Below are 22,800 nucleotides of genomic sequence, written 5' to 3' on the forward strand. Positions count from 1 at the left end.
GGTGGGATTACAGTCATGTGTCACCATGCCTGGCTACCTTTTTATATTTTTAGTAGAGACAGGGTTTCACCATGTTGTCCAGGCTGGTCTTGAACTCCTGACCTTGTGATCCGCCCACCTTGGCCTCCCAAAGTGCTGGGATTACAGGTGTGAGCCACTGCGCCCAGCATTCCTATTTGTTATGAGCTATACACTGTGTCCTCAAAAATTCATATGTTGACATCGTAACCCCCAGTACCTCAGAATGTGACCTTCTTTGAAGACAGGATCTTTACAGAGGTAATTAAGTTAAACTGAGGTCATTAGGATGGGCCCTAATCCAATATGACTGGTGTCTTTGGAGAAATCTGGACAGCGACGTGTACAGAGGGGAAGAAAGCGTGAAGACACAGGCAGATGACAAACATCCACAGGCCAAGGAGAGGGGCCTGGAAAGGATCCTTCTCTCAAAGCCCACAGGAGGAACCAACCCTGCTGACACCTTATCTCAGATCTCCAGCCTCCAGAACTGCGAGACAATAAACTTCTGTTCTTTAAGCCACCCAGTCTGTGATACTTGTTACAGAAACCCTAGAAACTAATATACTATTCTTTTAATTTTTGCCTGAAGCTTAGTATCCCCTCTCAGGAAGAAAAGGTTGATGTCTTCCTGTTCCTGGCTGATACTGTTTCCTTCAGATCAGCTTGACAGTTGGTTTTACTGGTGATACTGGACCCTCTCCAGTAATGGAAAGAGAGAGGCAGAAATGTGGAGAAACTGAGGTAGAGACCAGCAGTGTCAAAGCAACAGGGACAGGAGGCGACGTGAAGGGCCACAGCCGCAGAGAGAGACCGGAAAGGGCCATGGGTCTGCACAGGCCTCGGCAGTGACTGGCTGCCCCCGCTCATCTCCAAAATGCCAGATGTGCGTGAGTAATTAGAGGTTTTCTCTGGGCAGCCTCCCCGGCTGGTTCTCATCTATCCCTCACAGGCGCATAATGGAATTAAATGTGACTCCACTGCAGTTCCGTGCAGTGACTTATGCCACTGCAGTCAATAAAACCCACTCTCGGAAAGAAACTAGATTACAGGTCAGGAAAGGGTGGGCAGTCGCTGAGCCGCCTCTGATCGTTCCCTGTGGGGGGGCCTTCCACATCCCTCCTCTCTTCATTTCTACCAAATTACCCACTGCGAGGCCCTAGCTTTGGATTTGTTATTTAGATTGACTTTGACTCGGTTCCTCTGACATTGATGTGGTACCACGAAATTATGCAGCATGGGATCCAGAGGAGTTTTCAAAGGAGGCATTTTCTCTGATATCTCACTGAAAGTGCCGGCCATGTAAACGTTGAAGGGGACCTCTGAGCGCAGGCATGGGGGCGCTTGCTCCTGACGCCTTCTAGAGGAGGAAAGGTCATGCAGTCTCCAACCAGGGGGTCTTACCTTACATGGGTGAGGATCCACTCCATATGTTTCCAATGTCTGTGCTTTTCTTAAGAAGTTCAGCTCTGATGTTGCTGGTGTTTGACCACTGGAATAAAGAAAATGAGATGATTTCAAGGTGTCTTGTTCCCACAGGTTCCCCTGAGGTAAACTCTCTATGAAGACGTGCTCAGGGTGAGCCACACATCTCAGTTTGTCTAGGGTGTGCTCCCTCCTTGGTTCTAGGACCAACTTCAGAGACTCCTGCTAGAGTCTCTGACTGTCTTCAAACGTTTTCAGAGTGAGGCAGGCTACATAATGAATTACTTGGGCTGAGTGTAAACAATGGGGAGTGGTGGGGACTGTGGCAGCGCCACCTTAGCTCTGAGATTCCCATCACTGAGAATGCAGGGCCCAATACTTGGGAGGCTGAGGTGGGAGGTGGGAGGATTGCTTGAGCCCAGGAGTGCAAGGTTTCAGTGAACTATGGTCACAGCCCTACACTTCACCCTGAGTGACAGAATGAGACCCTGTCTTAAAAAAAAAAAAAAAAAAAAAAAAGAATGCAAGGCTCAGCTAGATATTGTGATTTTAAAAGAAAAGTCAGAGATACTGATTTTTATGTGGTATTTCACAATTTAAAATACTATGGGGTAAAACAAAATACATCTATAGGCTGGAGGCAGGTCATAGGCTTCTCATATGTGATCTGTTCTAGACTGAAATATAAAGAAGGGGCTCATATAGCTGGCTGGTGCCACCCAGCCCTCTTCCTTTGCCAAAAGGAAACAGAAAATTAGGGTGAGGAGAGGCAGGAGACAGTGCTGAGCTCCCATGCTCCACAACAGCTGTCTGTCCCTAGGGTGATGACCATGAAAAGGAAAGATGCTGAAAAAGGCAGAGATCAGCTCCGGCTCCAGGCCATCTGAAGGGGCCTTTGGCATCACCCCTTCCCACTGCCTCTTTAGCAGGTGTGTTGATGGGCTCATTGCAGACCCAGTGGCAGAATAACCATCAGGCTCTTGCCTGGGTCCAGAGACCTGCAAAGCAGATATACTTCTACAGATACAGGGTTGGCTTCAGTGAGGAGGGGTGGGCAGCTTGTGAAGTCAACATCTCTGATGGCTGGTGGACAGGACTGCACGTTGCTCATTTCTAAGCTTATCATTTGCCTCAGGTGATATGGCCAGGCAGGAAGATAAGCTGACCCCAGGCCAGATTCCTGCTAGTGTCCCTCTGGAAAGGCATTAGTCAGGCAGCACCTTTATGTGCCAGCCTCTGTGCTACTTGCTGGAAAATATATGAAGAAACACTATACAGTCTGTGCTCTCAAGAGCCCATATCACAGTTGCATAAAGGAAGCATGGACGTATTTTTACATTATGAAGACGAGGCAGGACCTGTGGAAAAAGTACCTGTGGAAGGGAGTATTACTGTGAATAAAGACTTCTACATCCACTAGTGTACCTGAGGCACAGGGAAGGTAAGTTAGGAAAATATTTGTGTGGCAAGCAAAGGGCTGGCTAGAGCAGAGCTTCCCTTTCCAGGGACTGTCCTCTGTCTGCAGGGGGAGTGGGCCCTTTGGGCTCCATTTACCCTTGGAGTTGGCCCAAACCTCCAGGGTCCTCAAAGCGGGCATCATTTCCTGGGGGATCCCCTGCTTTGAACTAGGTTTCTGGAGGGCTGTCCCTACTATTCTGATGTCTCCTAAAGCCCTCTAGGCAGTTCCAGCACATCCCTGATCTCTTTGAAGGAACCATGAGGACCCTGCCCCCAACACCACAGGCCCGTGTTTACTCTGATTTTTACCACAAGGGGTCGCTATTCCCTAACAGAGTGACTCGAGGAGCCATGGGGTCCTGCATCTGGGAAGGCACACCCAGGGAGAGAGAGGCGGGAAGCATCCAAGATTCCATTTGTTCGGCATCGCCATTCCGCTGGGAGGGTCAGGAACCCCTCCTGCCACAAAGCATGGGCAGAGGGGTCTGTTTACAAAGGCTAAGGAGGCTTTGGGTTATATTTGTTGGTAAAATCATTGAGTGAAGGGTTTCTGGGGGCCTGTGGTCGGGGAATGAACAAGTTGAAGCTTAGTATTAGCATTAGAAATATCCGGCTCTTCTCCCTGTAGCCAGGCATAGTCTTTCCTCGGAACAGTAGATACACAAACCTTTTAAAATATTTTTTTAAAGCTGTAATGCATTATAATGACAACATAACATTTTTTTATTTTTATTTTTTTGAGACAGGGTCTCGCTCTGTGGCCCAGGCTGGCATACAGTGGTGCAATTCCAGCTCACTGCAACCTCTACCTCCCGGGTTCAAGTGATTCTCATGCCTCAGACTCCTGAGTAGCTGGGATTACAAGCGCATGCCACCACATCTGGCTTTTTTATTTATTTACTTTCATTTTTAGTAGAGACAGGGTTTTCGCCATGTTGCCCAGGCTGGTCTCAAACTTCTGGCCTCAGGTGATCTGCCCTCCTCTGCCTCCCAAAGTGCTGGAATTACAGGTGTGAGCCACTGTGCTTGGCCAACACTGCATTCTATATCCTTTTTTCCTCATAGTTTGTCAGCTTGGGGAATCTGTGCTGTAACTAAATGGAGCCCAAACACCCTATTGTTGCTTTTTAAAATCAGGCTTTGTAGAAAATCCTACTTCATGTGGGTGAAAGGCTGCATTAATGCTGTTTTATGCTATTCAGCTTATTCTGGGCAAAGTGAGAGAAGCTGAGAAAGATGAGGCTCCACACTTGAAGCCACGTCTCCTCCACTTCCCTCTGTGCAAAGTCGGGGACTCCAGGTAGGGTATGGGGGGCCTGAGTTAGGCGGGGCTGAGGACATACTTCTGAACCAGAGTGCTCCCAAGGCACCCTCAGCATTTATGAATCAGCCCTGCGCACTCCATCCTCCACTGAGAAGCCACCTGTCACACTGTCACAGACTAAGAGCAGAGGCCTGCCCTTTTTTACATCCTCACTCAACCTCTCCTTTTTCTTTTTTTTTTTCTTCTTTTTTTTGAGATGGAGTCTCGCTCTGTCACCCAGGCTAGAGTGCAATGGTGCAACCTCAGCTCACTGCAACCTCTGCCTCCCGGGTTCAAGCGATTCTCCCGCCTCAGCCTCCAGAGTAGTTGGGATTACAGGCACCTGCCATCATGCCTGGCTAATTTTTGTATTTTTAGTAGAGATGGGTTTTCACCATGTTGGCCAGGCTGATCTTGAACTCCTGGCCTCAGGTGATCCACCTGCCTCGACCTCCCAAAGTGCTGGGATTACAGCCATGAGCCACCGCGCCTGGCCTTTTTCTTTCATCTTATCTTATGCAATTTCCTTTGTGTTTATCTTTTCCTTTTCCCCAGTTTATGCTTTCCTCTGTATCTTCATTAAATATCATAGTGAGGCAGATGCCTTTCAAAGGCCAATCCCTCTCTGTTTCCCCTATAACATAATTTCTCCCTTGTCTTTAAGCTTCAGGCTAAATCGCTCTTCTTGGAGAGGGAGCCTACAGGGCTTGTGGCTGTGACTTGTGCTGTCAGTTTATCACTGACAATGGTACATCTGCGGTCAGGAAGGCTGGGGAGCGTCACTCTGTGTCAGTAAACAGTCTGCGAGAACAGAGGACACGGCATGGAGCCTGCGTGCTCAGGCTGTGGAGAACCCACAGTGTTCTGGGCCTGACTAAGTGCCACGTACCTGAGTTCTGTCTTGTGAATCTCGGCAATTTTCCTTTCCAGCTTCTCTGAATGTTTAGGGAAAAACTGGAACTTGGAGCTGTAGCCTTCAGGGTGTTTCCCTGAGTCATAATCCCCAATCTCCGCTTTCAAAAGGAAGGTGGAAGAAAACAATTGTGGAGACAGGTAAATCATCATTGACAAAGCAACAAGAGATTAGCACACAGAGCAAAAGCCAAAATACACATCAGATTTATAAGAAACAGTGGATTCTGAGCACGGCTGTGGGCTGGGCAGAGGGCAGGCCCTTCAGGAGCATGTCCACCTTTGTTTTTCCAGGTGCACACATTAGGTTGGCATTCAAGTCTATGCAGAGAGACAGAGAGCTGACCTTGTGTTCTGAGGTCACCACAAGTAAATTTACAATGAAAGAGCAGAGGCCTGCACTATGGTCCTCATCCATTCCGCCATGAGAAGATGGTCTGGGAGCAATGGTCTTTGTGGCAGCACAGGAAGTGGTGAGCTTGATCAGAAAGGGAGATCCTCTTGGGCCTCAGCCAGATCAGAAGTCTAAATCCTAGTTTGAGGATGTTAGCAGGGACACAGTAAATTGATGAATGAGCTGCGATCCAAATTCAGAACTCAACCCTCAGTTCAAATCAAATCAAATTAATAAATTTGAATAAATATTCATTAAGGGCTGACCAGGTGCCAGGTTCCTTTGAGAGGCCCACAGAGTGGGAAGCCTGGCTGTAACCAGAAAGTATCGTTGAGTTCAGAAGCATCAAGTTCTTTTTTTCATTTGTTTGTTTTTAGACAGTCTCACTCTGTAGCCCAGGCTGGAGTGCAGTGGTGCAATCTTGGCTCACTGCAAGCTCTGCCTCCTGGGTTCACGCCATTCTCCTGCCTCAGCCTCCCGAGTAGCTGGGACTACAGGCGCCCACCACCACGCCTGGCTAATTTTTTGTATTTTTAGTAGAGATGGGGTTTCACCATGTTAGCCAGTATGGTCTTGATCTCCTGACCTCGTGATCCGCCCACCTCCGCCTCCCAAAGTGCTGGGATTACAGGTGTGAGCCACCGCGCCCGGCCCAGAAGCATCAAGTTCTAAGGCTCATTTCTCAAGTCCCTGCCAGGTGTGAGCCTTTCTCCTCCAGCTATTCACAGAGAGAGTTTATCTCTAAACCTGGTAAGATCTCAGAGCAGTAAACTTTAGGAGGGCAGAAGACCCACAGTACTTTCCACACCCAGGTCAGAATCCAGCTTTTTCCATGTGAAGCTCTCCACAGGGAGGATGGTGGGTATGACAAAAGAAAGAGGAGGGGCCAGCTACTCTGTGGGTGCCCTTTTTCCTTCCCAGGTGAGAGCCACAACCACTTCAGATGTGAAGTCTTGAGGGAGGAGAAATATTAAGAGGAAAACGTGCCCTCCTCCCATGGCCGAATATTGTACTTGGGGCTTGTACTTTTTCACTACAAACCTACTCACTGTGTCTTCCAAATTACTTGGGAACTTCTACTGTTAGCAAGAGACCCAAGTCTGAAGTCTGGGGTGACCTTGAGCCTTGCAGTCTTTTTTCTTTTGAGACAGGGTCTCACTGTCATCCAGGCTGGAGTGCAGTGGCATGATCATAGCTCACTGCAGCCTCAACCTCCTGGGCTGAAGTGATCCACCCACCTCAGCCTATAGCTGAGACTACAGGTGCACACCCCAGGTCTAGCTTTTTTTTTTTTTTTGAGACAGAGTCTCCCTCTGTCACCAGGCTGGAGTGCAGTAGCGCGATCTCAGCTCACTGCAAACTCCGCCTCCCAGGTTGAAGCTTCCCGAGTAGCTGGGACTACAGGCATGTGCCGCCATGCCCAGCTAATTTTTGTATTTTTAGGAGAGATGGGGTTTCACCATGTTGGCCAGGATGGTTTTGATCTCTTGACCTCATGACCTGCCTGCCTCGGCCTCCCAAAGTTCCGGGGTTACCGGCGCGAGCCACTGTGCCAGGCCTAATTTTTAAATTTTTTGTAGAGATGGGGTTTCACTCTGTTGCCCAGGCTGGTCTCAAACTCCTGGGCTCAAGTGATCTTCCCACCTTGGCCTTCCAAAGTGCTGGGATAACAGTTGTGAGCCACTGTGCCTGGCCCAGTCATTTATATTGATTTTATTTAGAAAGTTCCAAATGGAAAACATCAATGTTGGACGTCAAGTACTTTTTTGAAGGAAAATGAATGATTAGGTAAAACCGTAGAAAAGACTAGAGTTTAAGACTCGACTTAGGTCAGGCCAGGCTTTCTCTTTAAAAATAAAAGAGGCACTCAGGAGTTCGAGATCAGCCTGGGCAATGTGGCGAAACCCCATCTCTACAAAAAAATAAAAAATTTAGTTGGGTGTGATGGTGCACACTTGTGGTTCCAGCTACTTGGGAGGCTGAGGTGGGAGGATCACTTGAACCCAGGAGGTGGAGGTTGCAGTGAGCCGAGATCACACCACTGCACTCTGGCCTAGCGGACAGAGCCAGATCCTGCCTCAAAAAAAAAAAAAAAAAAAAAAAAAATCAAAGGGGCATCTTTGGGTATCTCCCCATGGACTCCCCATGTAGGTGATTTTAAAAACAGGAGTCTCAGAAGTCAAAGTGGCAATGGGCTGAATTTTACATTCTTAACACAGGCAGCCAGCCGTGGTATTTCTATTGCCAGAAGGACTTTAGTTTCTTATTGGCAAGCAGTTTCCAGGTTCACTTCACAAAGTTGCTTCCAGGATTTCCAACTAAGAGTTCAAATTCTTTTGGGGAAACTTCATGATTTTAGTGCTGTGGTCCAAAATGATCCAGTAGTAATGGCAGTTTCAGGCCTAGGGACTAAGAGGAATCTAGGAAGCGGCACTTAAGTGTCTCTGCATCTCAGGAGAAGGGGACGTGTGTGAAGAGTGCATATCTCTCCCACTGTTTTGCAAAAAAAGCCAATCTGGGCCTCAGCTGGGTAAGCCTCAACTCTTACTTATTAGCCTGTTAGGAAATGTGCTTGTTACTTGGAAACACTTTCAACTTTGAGCACACTGAACTAAAAGGTCTCTGAAACAGATACTAGAATTCTAAGATGCTTCATATCTTGGAGATTTGCCTGAGAGGATGGGGAAAAAAATCAAGTCTGATTACGCTCCAGAGTCTCAGGGACTTTATTAACCAGGGGCCCAGGGCAAATCCCTAAAAGAGTCAGAATGACTTTAAGGGGCTGGTAGTAAGATCTTAGGCACAGTTTAGGGTTGAGTGTTCAGTGTTTTCTGGCTCTAGGAAATCCAAGCAAAATCCTCTAACTTGGCTGGGTATGGTGGCTCACACCTGTAATACCAGCACTTCGGGAGGCTGAGGCAGGTGGATCACCTGAGGTCAGGGGTTCGAGACCAGCCTGGCCAACATGGTGAAACTCCATCTCTACTAAAAACACACAAAAAAATTTAGCCGGGCATGGTGGCGGGCGCCTGCAGTCCCAGCTACTCAGGAGGCTGAGACAGGAGAATAGCTTGAACCTGGGGGGCAGAGGTTGCAGTAAGCCGAGATCGCTCCACTGCACTCCAGACTAGGCAACAGAGCAAGACTCCGTCTCCAAAAAAAAAAAACTCTCTAACTTGAACTCTGCTTCAAGTTAGATACTGTTTGTTTGTTTGTTTATGTATTTATTTATTTGGAGATGGAGTCTTGGTCTGTTGCCCAGGCTAGAGTGCAGTGGTGCGATCTTGGCTCACTGCAACTGCCACCTCCTGGGTTCAAGCAATTCTTGCACCGCGGTCTCCTGAGTAGCCGGGGCTACAGGTGTGTGCCACCACACCGGCTAACTTTCATATTTTTAGTAGAGACGGGGTTTCACCATGTTGGCCAGGCTGGTCTCGAACTCCTAACCTCAGGTGATCTGCCCACCTCGGCCTCCCAAAGTGCTAGGACTACAAGCGTGAGCCACAGCACCTGGCCTAGATAATGTTTAGATTCAAGAAGGAGTCATCAGCGGTAACTGAAAATAATGTAATCAGTACTTGGCATGAAAAGCAAACTTATCCTGTCAAAAGTCATTACCTTGAAGGATGTAAGCTGCTAACAAGGCAGCATCCGATGTTTTACAGAGGAGTCGGCCATGGTAGAGATCCCTTTTGATCTGTAGGAAGACTAAATACCTGGAGAGAAAACAGAGAATGAACTATAAAGGATTTCTTTGATTGCTTTAAAGATAGAAATATGTAATGTAAGCCTATCAAAATCTTTGTCAGGACACTTACTACATTAAAAAAAATCTTAAGACATAATGTAGAACAAATACGTTCTCCATTTCCCTGGAAACTCTTTCAGGTACTTTGCCCTGAACTGACTTGAGGTTCAGTTCAAAATATGTCAGTTTCCTCCTGTAGCTCAAGTTGGAAATGGCTGTTTCCTGGTAAAAGCATCACCCCATAGTGCTGGGCTGTGGAAGGAGCCAGCCCCAGTCAATCTGGTGCCGAAAAAGAAAACTATGCCATCAGAGACTGGCAAACTGGGCTTCTCTCCGCCTTGGATGCCGGCTGATGTTCCTTCTTAAGTAGAATGGTGGGTGAAGGAACTAGCCCAGGAAGAGTTCAGCCTCAACTTGCCAAGAGAATCTGTCCATATGTGGAAACAGCCTGCAGTTACCGAGGTCAACCAGACCTTTGAAATGGAATAAAGTGTAAGAAGAGTGAGCCGAGATTGTGCTACTACACTCTAGCCTGGGCAATCAGAGAGATACCCTGTCTCAAAAAAAAAAAAAATGCAACAAGAGGCACTGGTGAAAGAAGCACACAAATGACGCAGAAACCTGGGGCCAGCACCTCTTTAAATACAGAAAGCTGTTGCCTCAGGTGGAAGCAGGATATCAAAAACAAGAGCAAATAGTAGCTGACATGTATTGAGCACTTACTATCTGCCAGTCTAGGTGTTACACACTTTACCTGCAATATCTTATTTAATTCTCACATAACACTTTGAGATAGGTACTGTTATTATCCCCATTATTCCAGATAGAGAAGCTGAGGCTTTAGTAATTTTCTCATGGACATACAACTAAGTGGAAGAGCCAGGATTCAACTTCAGCACTGAGAGACCCCTGAATTTGGCTCTTCATCACTATGATATTCTGTCCTCCTTGCACTATAAATGCATTGCAGTTTCACTAGTTGGATGGACCCTGTCACCGTGGAATGGAATTGATGACTTTCCATTTTGAAATGTCGTCACAAGGAGTGTGGTCTTTATTGCTCTTCTTAGAAGACCTGTAAGATTATGAGGAGCATCAGTCCCTTGAGTGGGTCACCTACCATGGTGGCTCCTTGGCCAGGGAGCATCTCTGGTGATTTAAAAATATTTCCACAGATTCTTTGATACCCCTAATTTCATGAGGTAGAGCTTAATTCCTTCTCTGAGTATGGCTTAGACTTGGTGACTCACTTCTATCAATAGAATAAAGCATGAGTGAGTGTCTGACTTCGGAGGTCATAAAGTCATTGCAGCTTCCTCCTTGTTCTCTTGCCCTTGGATCACTCATTCTTCTTGAGGTTGCTTCAGCAGTCCTATAGAAAGGTCCATGTGGTGAGGAACTGGGGCCTTTGCCAACAGCCAGCAAGGAATTGAGGCTTTCGGCCAACAGCCATTTGAATGACCCGTCATGGAAATGAAGTCCCCACCTCCAGTCAAGCCTGTGGATCACTGCATCCCCAGCCAACCTCCTGACTGCAACCTCGTGATTGACCCTGAGCCAGAACCACCCAGCTAAGCTGCTCTTGAATTCCTGACCCATAGACACTCTGAGACAATTAAACGCTTGTTATTTTAAGTTAACTTTTATGGTGCAGCATCCCTAGGGGAGTAATGAAAATGTAGTAAAATTCCTTTAAATTCTAACAGTCTGAACCAAAAAGAAATTGACCCCTCCCTGGACAGTTAGAGGTTTCCATTGTTTCTGTTTTCAGGCTGAAGAATAAAACAGAGGATTCCATGTTCACTTGATCAGGTAAAAATGCTCAAGAGGAAGAGGGCTGTTGACAGTGCAACTTCTAGGAGGTGGTAGGGAAGGGTCCTAGCAGGTAACTCTGAGAGGCTTGGGCTTGAAGATTCAAGCAATTAACAAACAGAAATGAGGGAGCAACCAAGCCTTCTTCTCTCCTCAGCGCTTGCTACTCAAAGTGTAGCCCACATATCAGGGGTATCAGCATCACTTGAGAGCTTATTGGAGATAAAGAATATAGGCCCATCCTACACTTTCACCTACACCTTTTAACAAGATCCCCAGGTGATTTGTGTATAGATAAAAATTTAAGAAGCTGTCCTAAGAAAATTCAAAAGCCATCTTCTAACCACAGCAGGATGGACTGCCTTCCTCAGACCAAAGGGAAGGTGAGTCTTATTCTGGAAGTTAATAAGAACCCATCCCCTCACTCCCACCAACCCTACTCTGCCCAAATGTTTGCCAAGAAAAGCAAAAGGAAAAAAGACATCATGTCGAGTGAATAATTAAGATGGATCTACCAAATCAAGCTCGTCTTCACTCTGCTTCCCACAGCGAAATGCCACACGGTGTGTGGGAGAGAGTGAGTGAGCACTTCTCTGCCTCTCACTGTTCCAACTCCCACCTTCCACAGGCTTCAGCAGGATGTGGATGCAAACCTTTTGCCCCTTACTCACTGATCACTCCCTGGGCCTGGATTCATGCATCACGTCTTCCATGTTTCTCTGCTTGTTTGTGTCCAAAATTCAGGGACTGTACATATTGGACTAAAGGAGATATTGCAAAGGGATAACATGGCTCAGGGCAGTGATTCTCAATGTGGCAAAGAGGGGAACATTTTCCAGGGGGAGCCCATCAGAATCCGTATGTCGGGGGTGCTCCTGTGGTTTGAAAAGGCCCCTTTGGGCTGGGCGCGGTGGCTCACGCCTGTAATCCCAGCACTTTGGGAGGTCGAGGTGGGTGGATCACCTGAGGTCAAGAGTTCGAGACCACCGTGGCCAACATGGTGAAACCCCATCTCTACTAAAAATACAAAAAAAAAAAAAAAATTAGCCAGGCATGGTGATGTAGGCCTGTAATCCCAATTACTTGGGAGAGGCTGAGGCAGGAGAATCGCTTGAACCCGGGAGGCAGAGGTGGCAGTGCGCCGAGATCGCGCCTCTGCCCTTCAGCCTGGCTGACAAGAGCAAAACTCCATCTCAAAAAAAAAAAAAAAAAAGAAAAAAAGAAAAGGCCCCTTTAAAGTTTCTGATTTGCTCCCCTTCTCCTCCCACCCAAGGGAACATGATCGTGCTCACACTGAGAACCACTGTATTTCCAAGGCATCATTATTGATGGCAGGTAATGGCCTCAGGTGAACTGGAATGGAAACAAGGCTTTCTACTGCTGGGCAGGGTTCCTTTTGATTTCTGGTGATAAAACAGCTGCAGGGAGGTTAAAGGCAAGGCCACAGGGCATTCTCAGGCAATGTTATAGAACTAGATGGGAAGAGGGAAAAGGGTACACCAGTATCCTAAAGAAACAAACCATAATTGAGGACAAGAGGAGATGAGCTCATGAAAGAATCAACTGACAGCTTCAAGAGAGATAACGAGCTGCACCAGGGCTCCTCCTCCCCTTTCTGCCACAGTGGCTTCCATCGAGCTTTGTGTTTGGTTCATTTAAGGAGATAACCAGTGACTCAGTGTTGTTGGTGGAAATATATTCCACATGACTCATAGCATCCTTAGACCTATTCACAAGAGACCCTGGCATGTTCTCCCCTGCCACACAAGGGCCTAAGACTATCTTGTTGCCTGAAGCACTATCTCCAGGGCCACTGTGTGTTGCCAGGCAAGGGATCAGTCTTCTGGGACTGGCCTAGTGCAACCCTCCTGAATCTCTGAACCTCAGAACATTTCATAGCCAAGGAAATAGAAGTCCAGAGATGGAGAGTGACTTATCGGAGGTAACACAGCAATCAGAATCCAGGCCTTCTGACTCGGCCCATGGTAATTCACTTAGTTATCAGGTTAGTCCTAATCCAAGTCAGGAGAACCCTTTGTTATCAGAGAGATATTCTTACTGAGACCAAAGGAGAAATGAGCTCTAGACCGGATTTAGGAGAACACGCTTGCTTCTGAGGAAACTGGTTTTTTGTTTTTTAAACTCTGCTGATCTCTTTCTGGCCTCAAAGGGGCTTTACCTCACCTCAATTTTTGTTTGAATGCTAGTGTTGTCCTACATTGATTGGAGTGTGAATCAGGACACAATGAGCAAGAGCCTGAAAGATGCCAGGGAAAACCTGAGCTTTTGTGTAATGCGAACTTCTCTCCAGGGTATTGGATTTGGCATAATGCTTTCTGATATCAGAGGGTGGGGATGAGTCCACAGGCATTTCCAGAGTTTAAGGCTGTGAACTCTGGAAAGCACTGGAGGCTCCTGGAGAGTTTTTTCCAGAAGATCCTTTGGCCTTACCTTCCCTTCAAATAGATTCTTTGCCACTGGCTTCCTCTATTTACTATTTCCTTTTTCCTGACTATAATTATGTTTAGTACATTTTCCTCCCCAATACTAGACTGTAACCTCCTTGAAGTCAGAGACTATGTTTTATTTACTTTTAATATTCTTCTACAGAGCCTAAACATCCTGTGCCTAGCTTATCCATCCATCCATCATCCGTCCATCCAGTTCTGACACTTACTATATGTGCCAGGCACTGTCACAGGTGCTGGGAATGCAGTAGGGAACAACCTGGAGTCCTGTTAATGGAGCTTACATTCCAATGGGGGAGATGACAAAATAATAACAAACAAAATAACAATAAAGACTCACATTTACTGAGTGTGTGCTGTGTGCCCTGTTTCATTCGGTCCTCCCAGCAACTCTATGAGGTGACTACCATTTTTTTTTTTTTTTTTTTGAGACTGAGTCTTGCTGTGTTGCCAGGCTGGAATGCAGTAGTGCAATCTCGGCTCACCACAACCTCCACCTCCCGGGTTCAAGTGATTCTCCTGCCTCAGCTTCCTGAGTAGCAGGGATTACAGGCACGTGCCACCACGCCCGGCCAATTTTTTATAGTTTTAGTAGAGACAGGGTTTCACCATGTTGGCCAGGCTGGTCTCAAACTCCTGACCTCAGGTGATCCACCCACCTCGGCCTCCCAAAGTGCTGGGATTACAGGCGTGAGCCACTGTGCCCAGCCTGTGACTACCATTTTAATCCTTGTTTAATGGATGAAGAGACTGAGTGCTTAAAGATACTGTTCTTGTCTTGTCACAGAGCTAGTTAAAGAACAACCTGGGATTTGAAGCCAGTTCTTTCTGATTTCTTAGCCCAGGGGTTGGCAAACTACAGCCCACTGCCATAGTTTCCAATGAAATAAAATTTTACTGGAACATAGCCTTGCTCATTCATTTATGTATCGTCTATGGCTGCTTTCACACTACAATGACAGAATTGAGTAGTTGCGACAGAGACCATATGGCCCGACAAGCCAAAAATACTTACTATTTGGCCCTTTACAGAAAAAGTTTGCCAATCCATGTTAGCCTAAGCTAGGCTCAAGTGATGTTCATTGAAGGCATAAGTGACCTGATGACTCCATTCATTCATGTATGTATTGATTCATTCTATTAACATTTTTTGGAGCACCTGTTGTGTGTCAGACATTTTGCTTCCCTGGACGGTGGGGCCCCATTTGCAGTCAGTTTCCTTCTCTTACTTGATCTTTCCAAAGAGTTCACACACCTGCAATCCATGTTAAAAGCCAAATCTGGTACCTGAATTTCCCATTCTCTTTGCCTTGTCTCTAGCCTAGACAAGAAAATCTGTATATTACTTTACAAATGACAAAAGAAACTAATCAGGATCTGGCAACTAAATTTATCATCTGGGAAGAAGCCAAGAGATAAACTGAAGCAAGTTCTGTACTCCCTACTTCATCCCCTTCTCTCAGCCTGGCTTTATGGGAATGGCTGAGACAGCAGTGAAATTTAGGACCAATATTGCCTGGAAAAAACACACTGACAGCTAAATTAGTTTGGCACCAAGGTGGGATGGAGGGCTCTAAGCCAGGGATGAATTACGGATGTTGAGTGAGGCTGGGCCCAGTATCTCCTCTCTTAAGATCAGCAGGGATGTGAATGAGAGAAAAATGCACCTAATTCCACAGCCTCACAGAATGCCCCAGGGAGAGGGAGGCACAAAGACTGCAAATCAGGCCCAGGCACCGGTGGTTCACACTCCTGACAATGCTGGAAAACTGCATACTAGGTAAAGAACGCTGGTGAGGTTGAGAGAGAGGGGAAAATTGCCCAAGATGGTTAGCACAAATGCATGCAGATGGAGAGGAGCTCATTCTCTTGCCAGTGTCCTTGAAGTCTGCTGACTTGGTGAGAGGCCTGGCCATGGTCCTAATGCTGTGCTTACCAGGACTTGGATGATTACCTGGGATAGCTTTCTCTCTCAGGACACAGAAGTTAGCTGCTTAAGTTTTAGGATTCTAGCTGGTAGGGAAAGGGGACAGAGGAGGAGTGGAGATTATTAGAAAAGAAGTACCTTTCACATAAACAAGGGAGAAAAGCCAGTACTAACTGTACTTGTGCATGATGCAGAGCCCCTGGGGCCTACGGACTGTGTAATGAATCTGGCAACGAAATATTGAGCCTTTGCTCAGTGCAAGGCTCACTGTGGGTGTATTAAGAAGTGTAAGAGGCCGGGATAGTGGTTAATCTCCCAACAATTCTATGAGGTAGATATTACTATCCCCATTTTATAGATGAGTAATCTAAGGTTAGAGAGGTTAAGTATCTTATTTCCAAGTTAAGTATCTTATTTGGCTGTATACAGCCAACAAGTGACATAAGTAAGATCTGAGCTCCCAGGTCTATGCTGCTTCTTAGGTAGGAAGGTCTGTCCACTCATATAAGATAGTGACACTGGATTTAGAAAATTTTTTTTTTTTTTTTTTTTTTTTTGAGACAGAGTTTCACCCTTGTTGCCCAGGCTGCAGTGCAATGGCATGATCTTGGCTCACTGCAACCTCCACCTCCTGGGTTCCAGCGATTCTCCTGTCTCAGCTTCCCGAGAAGCAGGGATTAAAGGTATGCGCCACCACACCTGGCTAATTTTTTGTCTTTTTAGTAGAGACGGGGTTTCACCATGTTGGTCAGGCTAGTCTCAAACTCCTGACCTCAGATGATCCACCCACCTCGCCCTCCAAAAGTGCTGGGATTACAGGCGTGAGCCACAGCGCCTGGTGGAAAATTGTATTATTAAGAGCTCTTCCTAAGGGCCAACATAACCATACATTTCCAGTCCTTTAATCAAACTGGAAAGCCATGTGTCTGTGGTGCTCTCACTGGCTGCTCCTTCTCATCCCCACTGTTGGTCCAGTGAGGTGGACAACAAAGACGTGTTAGGTTTGCTCCAATATGTAGACAGGAGTACAAACTTTGGGGTCTGCCCTGGCACCAGTACCTCTTTTAGCAGAGACAGAGAGAAGTTCAGAGCTAAGGCAAACACTCTGGAGATCATAAGTGGGGCAGGCTAGTGATATTTTAACAAAACTCCTGAAAATTTTTTTTTTGAGACAGAGTCTCGCTGTGTCACCCAGGCTGGAGTGCAATGCCACGATCTTGGCTCACTGCAACCTCCACCTCACGGGTTCAAGTGATTCTCCTGCCTCAGCCTCCCGAGTAGCTGGGATTACAGACGTGATGGCCCAGCTAATTTTTGTATTTTTAGTAGAGATGGGGCTTCACCAAGTTGGCGACACTGGTCTCGAACTCCTGACTTCAGGCGATCCGCCCGCCTCAGCCTCCCAAAGTTCTGGGATTACAGGTGTGAGCCACCACACCTGGCCTGAAATTTTAAACATAGTGGTTCTACCCTTACTCACCTACCTAAAGCCTTAGGGTGTCTATGATTTGGATGGATTTGGTTTTCTGAAGCAAAGCAAGAGCCACCTCCACTTCCACATAGATGAGCAGAGCCTGGAGCTTCTATGCCTAGTAAGAGACATGAGACTTGGTTCTAGCTACACTCTTCACTGTCTTCAGTGCTTCAGAGTAGGTGGGCACACGCTGCCCTATGCATCTGCAGGAAACAAGCCTTCCTGAAGAGGATTTCCCTCAACTCCCATGTGAAGGGCCCATGCGAAGAAGCCACTTTTCTCCCCTGTCCCACTTCCTTGTTGCCTTTGTACTACTAATTCCTGCTGCTTGCCCCCTCCTCTCCCCATTTCCTGATTTCCCCTTTTAGAGAAACTTTTGCTCCTTTCACCTGGCGTGCTCTTTAGATCAGGAAATGAAAATAATTCTGGCCGGGCGCGGTGGCTCATGCCTGTAATCCCAGCACTTTGGGAGGCCGAGGCAGGCGGGTCACGAGATCAGGAGTTCGAGACCAGCCTGGTTAACACGGTGAAACCCCGTCTCTACTAAAAATACAAAAATTAGCCAGCCGTGGTGGCAGGCGCCTGTAATCCTAGTTAGTCAGGAGGCTGAGGCAGGAGAATCGCTTGAAACCAGAAGGCGAAGGTTGCAGTGAGCTGAGATCGCGCCACTGCACTCCAGCCTGGGCAACAAGAGCGAAACTCCGTCTCAAATAAGAAAAGAATTCCATATTCTTTCCTCCTTCTTCCCTCCTCCTTTTCTGTCTTTGGAATTTTCCCAAGCAGTTAAGGATCTAGGAGTGGCTCTCAAAGCCTTACAGGATAAACCGTCTATATGGCTGGCAATATCGTCATTCCCACCTTTGCTGTCTCCAAGGTCTTAGGGAAGGGGTTAGAGCTGACAGTGCTATCTCTTCCTCAGCTCTAGGATTCCCTGGCATCACATCCTCACCTATGGTCCTGCCTTCTACAAAGTAACATCAAGGTTTTGCTTATGTCAAAATTAGGTCTTTCTAATATAAAAATTAGGCATCCCTGTTGTAGAGTTCTTGAATCTCTGAGGTGAGACTTTCAGAGTAAATTTGGCTCAGATACACAAAATCCTGGGGAAGCTTTGAAGCTCTCACTCACTGACCCTCTTTTAGGATGGCTGTGGGCACAGAAGTTCTTTCTCATCCTCAAGTGGCGCTGGATGAGACAGGATGCATTCCATGCAGCTGTCTGCCTGCCACAGAACATGATCCCCACAGTAGTTTATCACGAACCTGATCCAACAGCACACCGGAGTTTATCCATTTTGATTTTAAATCTTCAGTATCTCCCAGCTTATCTTTCAGTGTCATGCCTTTGGCATTTTCCAAGTATATCCGTTAGACCACTGGAATCTATTTTCAACCCCCAAAATAAGCAGCAATATAGCTCTCTCCAAAAATGTCCACAGTGGCCACATCATAGGTAAAAGAAAAGATGCTTCTGATTAGTTACTCCAGAGCCCTTTGAGACTGACCAGTTCAAGAGGTAGTATTCACACTTCTTAAAGGAAAGAAGTCCACTCTGTTGTGACTGCACTGAGGGTTATGCAAAGAAAGCATGTAGAAATGAAATACAGAAGTCATTATATTTAGGAAGAGTTCCTTGCCTCTAAGAGTTAGCCTCCAAATGAGAGGCTCTAAGAGGTCACCATCCCCCTTTCCTATGCTCTCCAACAGGTCCTAATGGCTGTGGGAAGCATGTTCACCTCACCTGGTTATTTCTTCTTTCAGAGCAGCAGGGTCTGCAGGATAAAACTTCACACGGAAGCACATGGTGAATGGAGGCTGGGCTGCAGAGAAAAAGAGGTGCTCATCAGGGAAGACCCTCACCCAGAAGAGGACAGAGCTCTATTGCCCACTAGCATGAAGCATCAGAAGAGAACCCTCATATATTTAGGGCCAACTTATACTCAGAACAGTGGAAAATTATATCTGTATATCAAAACTTGGCGATAAGTGGGAGGTTTCATCCCACCCTCCCCGGGGTGTGGCTTGAGTCTTTTCATGGAGAATACTTACATCTCAATTGTTTCACCACAGACTTTGTAAATTCCAGCCAATGCTGAAACAGAGAACACAGAACATGAAAACCCTAATGAGAAGGGCTGTAAAATATAACTTGTTTTCTCCAGCTTAAGAATCTAGACAGATTGTAGCCTAGGGTGAAAGCAGCCCAAAAGCTTATGAAAGATAAGTTTGGAGAGTAAAGAGTGATATGATTTTCTGAAATGAGCTCCCATGGAGCCAGCTGTGAAGGGGGAAATAGTTCCAGCTTCAGATGCCATTTCTGGGCTTCCCTGGAAATGCTGTCTTCTAAAGCAGGGTGCCAAAGTTCTGAGCAATGTTTTTGGCATGCGATTAAGGCACAAGCGACTGCATGTATGTGTGGCGGGGACAGAGCCCCACCTGGGTTGAGTTGGGAAATACTGACTTTAATGGGTGGTGTGTGTTTCTGTTATGCACCAGCTTTTTTTTTTTCTTCTTTTTTTTGGCAGGGGAGTGGGGATAGAAGATACTGGTAGCAACTCTAGAAAGTAGTGAGAAGTGGAAATTTCCTAAGTCAGGGATGGCTGGTATATATTCCATCTTTCTTTGAGTAACATAAATTGCCAACCCTTGTGTTAGAAAACATACTCAGGATTCCTTGGCATCCAGCGATGTTTTAAAATCTAAATCTCAAATGATAACTAACCACAACCAACGTGTAGGATAGTACCCTCTTCCCCTTGGATTTTCAAGGAGGCAGGACATAGAGGCAAAATACATTTTCCCATGGTACTTACGTTTGGGGGAAGCAATGAAACCATTCTATATGTGTTTCTTAATTCTACATGGGTCCTTTATAAATTTTATTATTGATATTTGTTGCTTTTTGCTCATCAGGATTAGGTAGGACTGCTATTAATTGGGGTTTGATTATCCAGAGGTAGCTTAACATTGCCAGATGTAAGCTCCATGAAGGCCCAGAACTGTCAGTCTTGTTTACCACTGTATCACCAGTGCCTAGCACAGTGTTCAATAGGTAGCTGCTGAATGGCAAAGGGACTGGGCCCATACTTCCTTCTTTTCTGGCTACTTCCATTTAGTGTAATGTCTTGGCAGAGTCCTCCCTCTGGCAGGAGAGCAGCCAGGGTGCTGCAGTCAGCATCCTGGCCTCCCTTAATTCCCAGTGATCACCTTCTGGGCTGGGCCATGGGTCATGCAGTTAATGGAGCCACTAAGAGCCAGTTCTTCCGTCAGCTCCACATGGATAATCTGGACTGACATTCTGCTCTCCTGCTTCCACTGATCTGAGTTCCCACGAGGCTGGCAACTCATTATAGCCACTCAATGTGGTTATGAGGCCCTTCTCACATTACACGGCCCACCACGGCTCAGCTTCACAGGGAGGCAAAGGCAAGAGATGAAATTGCTCAGAAACAACTGGGGTTCCAGGGTATGCCTGTGAAGACGGAGGAGGCCTATCTGTTCAGAGCACACTGGAATTGTGGACAGTGAGGAGAACATAGTCAGTGCCAAGGACTCAGTACACAGAACACCAATACTTCTAGACATTAGACTGATAGATTAAAAGAAATAAAGGAAGGTAGAAATTAATGACTGTGAGATGCATTATCAGCAGAGGGCAGATAAAGCTGAATGACAAAAGGCTATTCCCCTTGACAATAGCTAGAAAGAAGATTTTAGTTTTATTGTAGTGAGAGCTCAAGAAAGGACTGAGGCTGGAGGAAAGTAGCAAGGCGTGAGAAGGGACTGGAAAGCTGTCACAGCTGGTCCATGGGATTTGGAGTCTGGCAGAGAAATCTTGAGAGGAACCCAAGAATATGGTGATGGCCAGAGTGGCTTTTTGCAAATGCCTGACCAAATCGGTCCCAGATTCACTAGCAAACAGACAACATGGGCTTAGCTTAGGGAGGAGGGATTAAAAGAAGAGGAAAAGAAGATTCAGAGAGGAGGGTTTCCTCCTCTATCTGAGTGAATGGGCCAATGTGGCACAATCTTCAGACTCTAGGGGCTTGAAAGGGTACAAAGCAGAGGCCAAGAGAAGGTGGAGGCCCTGGGCCTGAGTCAGGCATCCTGGGGAAGGAGAGTGAGGGCAGCTCCTCCAGGAGAGACCAGGAGAGCTTCCAGATGCATGGAGGCTCCTGCAGAGCAATCACTGACATCGGATGGATGTGAGTGCTGGGTTTAGACTGTCTTGAGACCCAGGGAAGGAGGTTTATTTTAGGCCCTTACGCCCTGAGGGAGCAGGGGAGCTCAGCTCCTCCATCCCTACCATGAATCAGTGGACTAATGACAACTCTTTACAGGTCCCCATTTCCCTACAATCCTCAGATACTCTCTCAAGCCTCTCTGCTCTCCTTAACCCCTCCCGCAAGGCACAGATTTACACAACTTTCAGAGGCTATCAGTTATACATTCAGCATGGAATCTCAGAAACCACACTGGCCCTGGAATCAAACAGGTCTGAGCTCGAGGCTGGCTTTGCCACTGACCTGGGGCAAGTTACTTAACTTGTCTGAGACTTTATTTACTCATCTGGATAACAGATATTATCATTAGGGATACTCATCTCATTTTGTTAAGGATGAGATGGAATAACATACGTGAAGCTCTTAGCTTAGTGCCTGGCACGACTCAGTGAGCAGTATACATCAGCTGGAAGAATGAGGTTTGTGTGCAGCGCAGAGCCTGGCAGGTAGTAGGAACTCCATAAATGTTTACTTTTCCTCTTTCCCATGTTCTTATCTCTCTCTAGCTCCTTCTCATTTTAACCTTGACCACATCCACATATTCTCTTATTCTCCTCAAGCACATTCTGACCTAACTAAAAAACCAATGAACAGGATACAATTTGCCTTTTTTTCTTCATATACCACCACTCTAGGGGATGAAGAGATCTTGGAGTAACCGGCCCTCCTTTTTTTTTTTAAGACAAGAGTCTTGCTCTGTCTCCCAGGCTGGAGTGCAGTGGTGTGATCTTGGCTCACTGCAACCTCCACCTCCCGGGTTCGAGTGATTCTCATGTCTCAGCCTCCCAAGTAGCTGGGACTACAGGCACATGCCACGATTTCTGCTAATTTTTGTATTTTTAGTGGAGACGGGGTTTTGCCATGTTGCCCAGGCTGGTCATGAACTCCTGGGCTGAAACAATCCGCCTGCCTTAGCCTCCCAAAGTGCTGGGATTACAGGCATGAGCCAGTGCACATAGCCAGCCTTCCTTTTTAAGGATAAAAGTTTGGACCAAACAAAGAAACACCATCATTACCTCTCTACTTTAGTGGGGATGCCAGAGAGTACATCTCCACAAAGAGCAAAGGGTAGATGAAGGGAAGTTATAGAAACTGCAGGTGTCTGCAAGCTGGGAGGCTGGGCAAATGGATGTAAGAAATATAACACTATAAGTCATTAACTCACTCATGCATTCATTTCTTCAGAAAATATTTATTGAACACCAACTACATTGTAGGCCTGTGCTAGCTAGATGGGAGATAGTGATGAATGAGACAAAGTCCAGGCCCTCATGGAACTTACATTTTTGCAGGGAACACAGGTAATCACAGAATGATGTGATAAGTGCTATAATAGGGTAGCAGAGGGCACATGGGGACCCACAGGAGGATCCCTAATACAGAGTGGGGTTAGGGGAGACTTCCCAGAGGAAGTAAAAGTCTAAGCTAAGACCTTAAGTGTGAAAAGGAGTTAGCTGGAAGAAGGGTGTGGAGTGTGGAATGGTGAGGAAAAGAAGATTCTAGGCAGGAGAACTCTATAGGTGAAGGTTCTGTAAAGAAAGAAGGTATGATGTATCTGGAGAGCAAAAATATTACTGTC

General features: G+C 46.5%; 1 protein-coding gene across 5 annotated transcripts in view; it reads right to left on the reverse strand.

The window, feature by feature from the left end:
• Window positions 1-22,800, reverse strand: part of FRMD5 (FERM domain containing 5) — a 339,597-nt gene that overhangs the window by 30,093 nt on the left and 286,704 nt on the right. For all 5 annotated transcript variants that reach the window (XM_054532727.1, XM_054532726.1, XM_024232618.2 and 2 more), the window contains exons 3-7: window positions 18,988-19,030; window positions 18,680-18,758; window positions 9,129-9,226; window positions 5,094-5,217; window positions 1,423-1,510 (exon numbers count right to left, since the gene is read on the reverse strand). In XM_054532727.1, the coding sequence (XP_054388702.1) occupies window positions 1,423-1,510; window positions 5,094-5,217; window positions 9,129-9,226; window positions 18,680-18,758; window positions 18,988-19,030 (432 nt within the window). The remainder of the gene's footprint in view (window positions 1-1,422; window positions 1,511-5,093; window positions 5,218-9,128; window positions 9,227-18,679; window positions 18,759-18,987; window positions 19,031-22,800) is intronic.

The sequence above is a fragment of the Pongo abelii genome, chromosome 16, assembly GCF_028885655.2.
Source record: "Pongo abelii isolate AG06213 chromosome 16, NHGRI_mPonAbe1-v2.0_pri, whole genome shotgun sequence".
NCBI lineage: Eukaryota > Metazoa > Chordata > Mammalia > Primates > Hominidae > Pongo > Pongo abelii.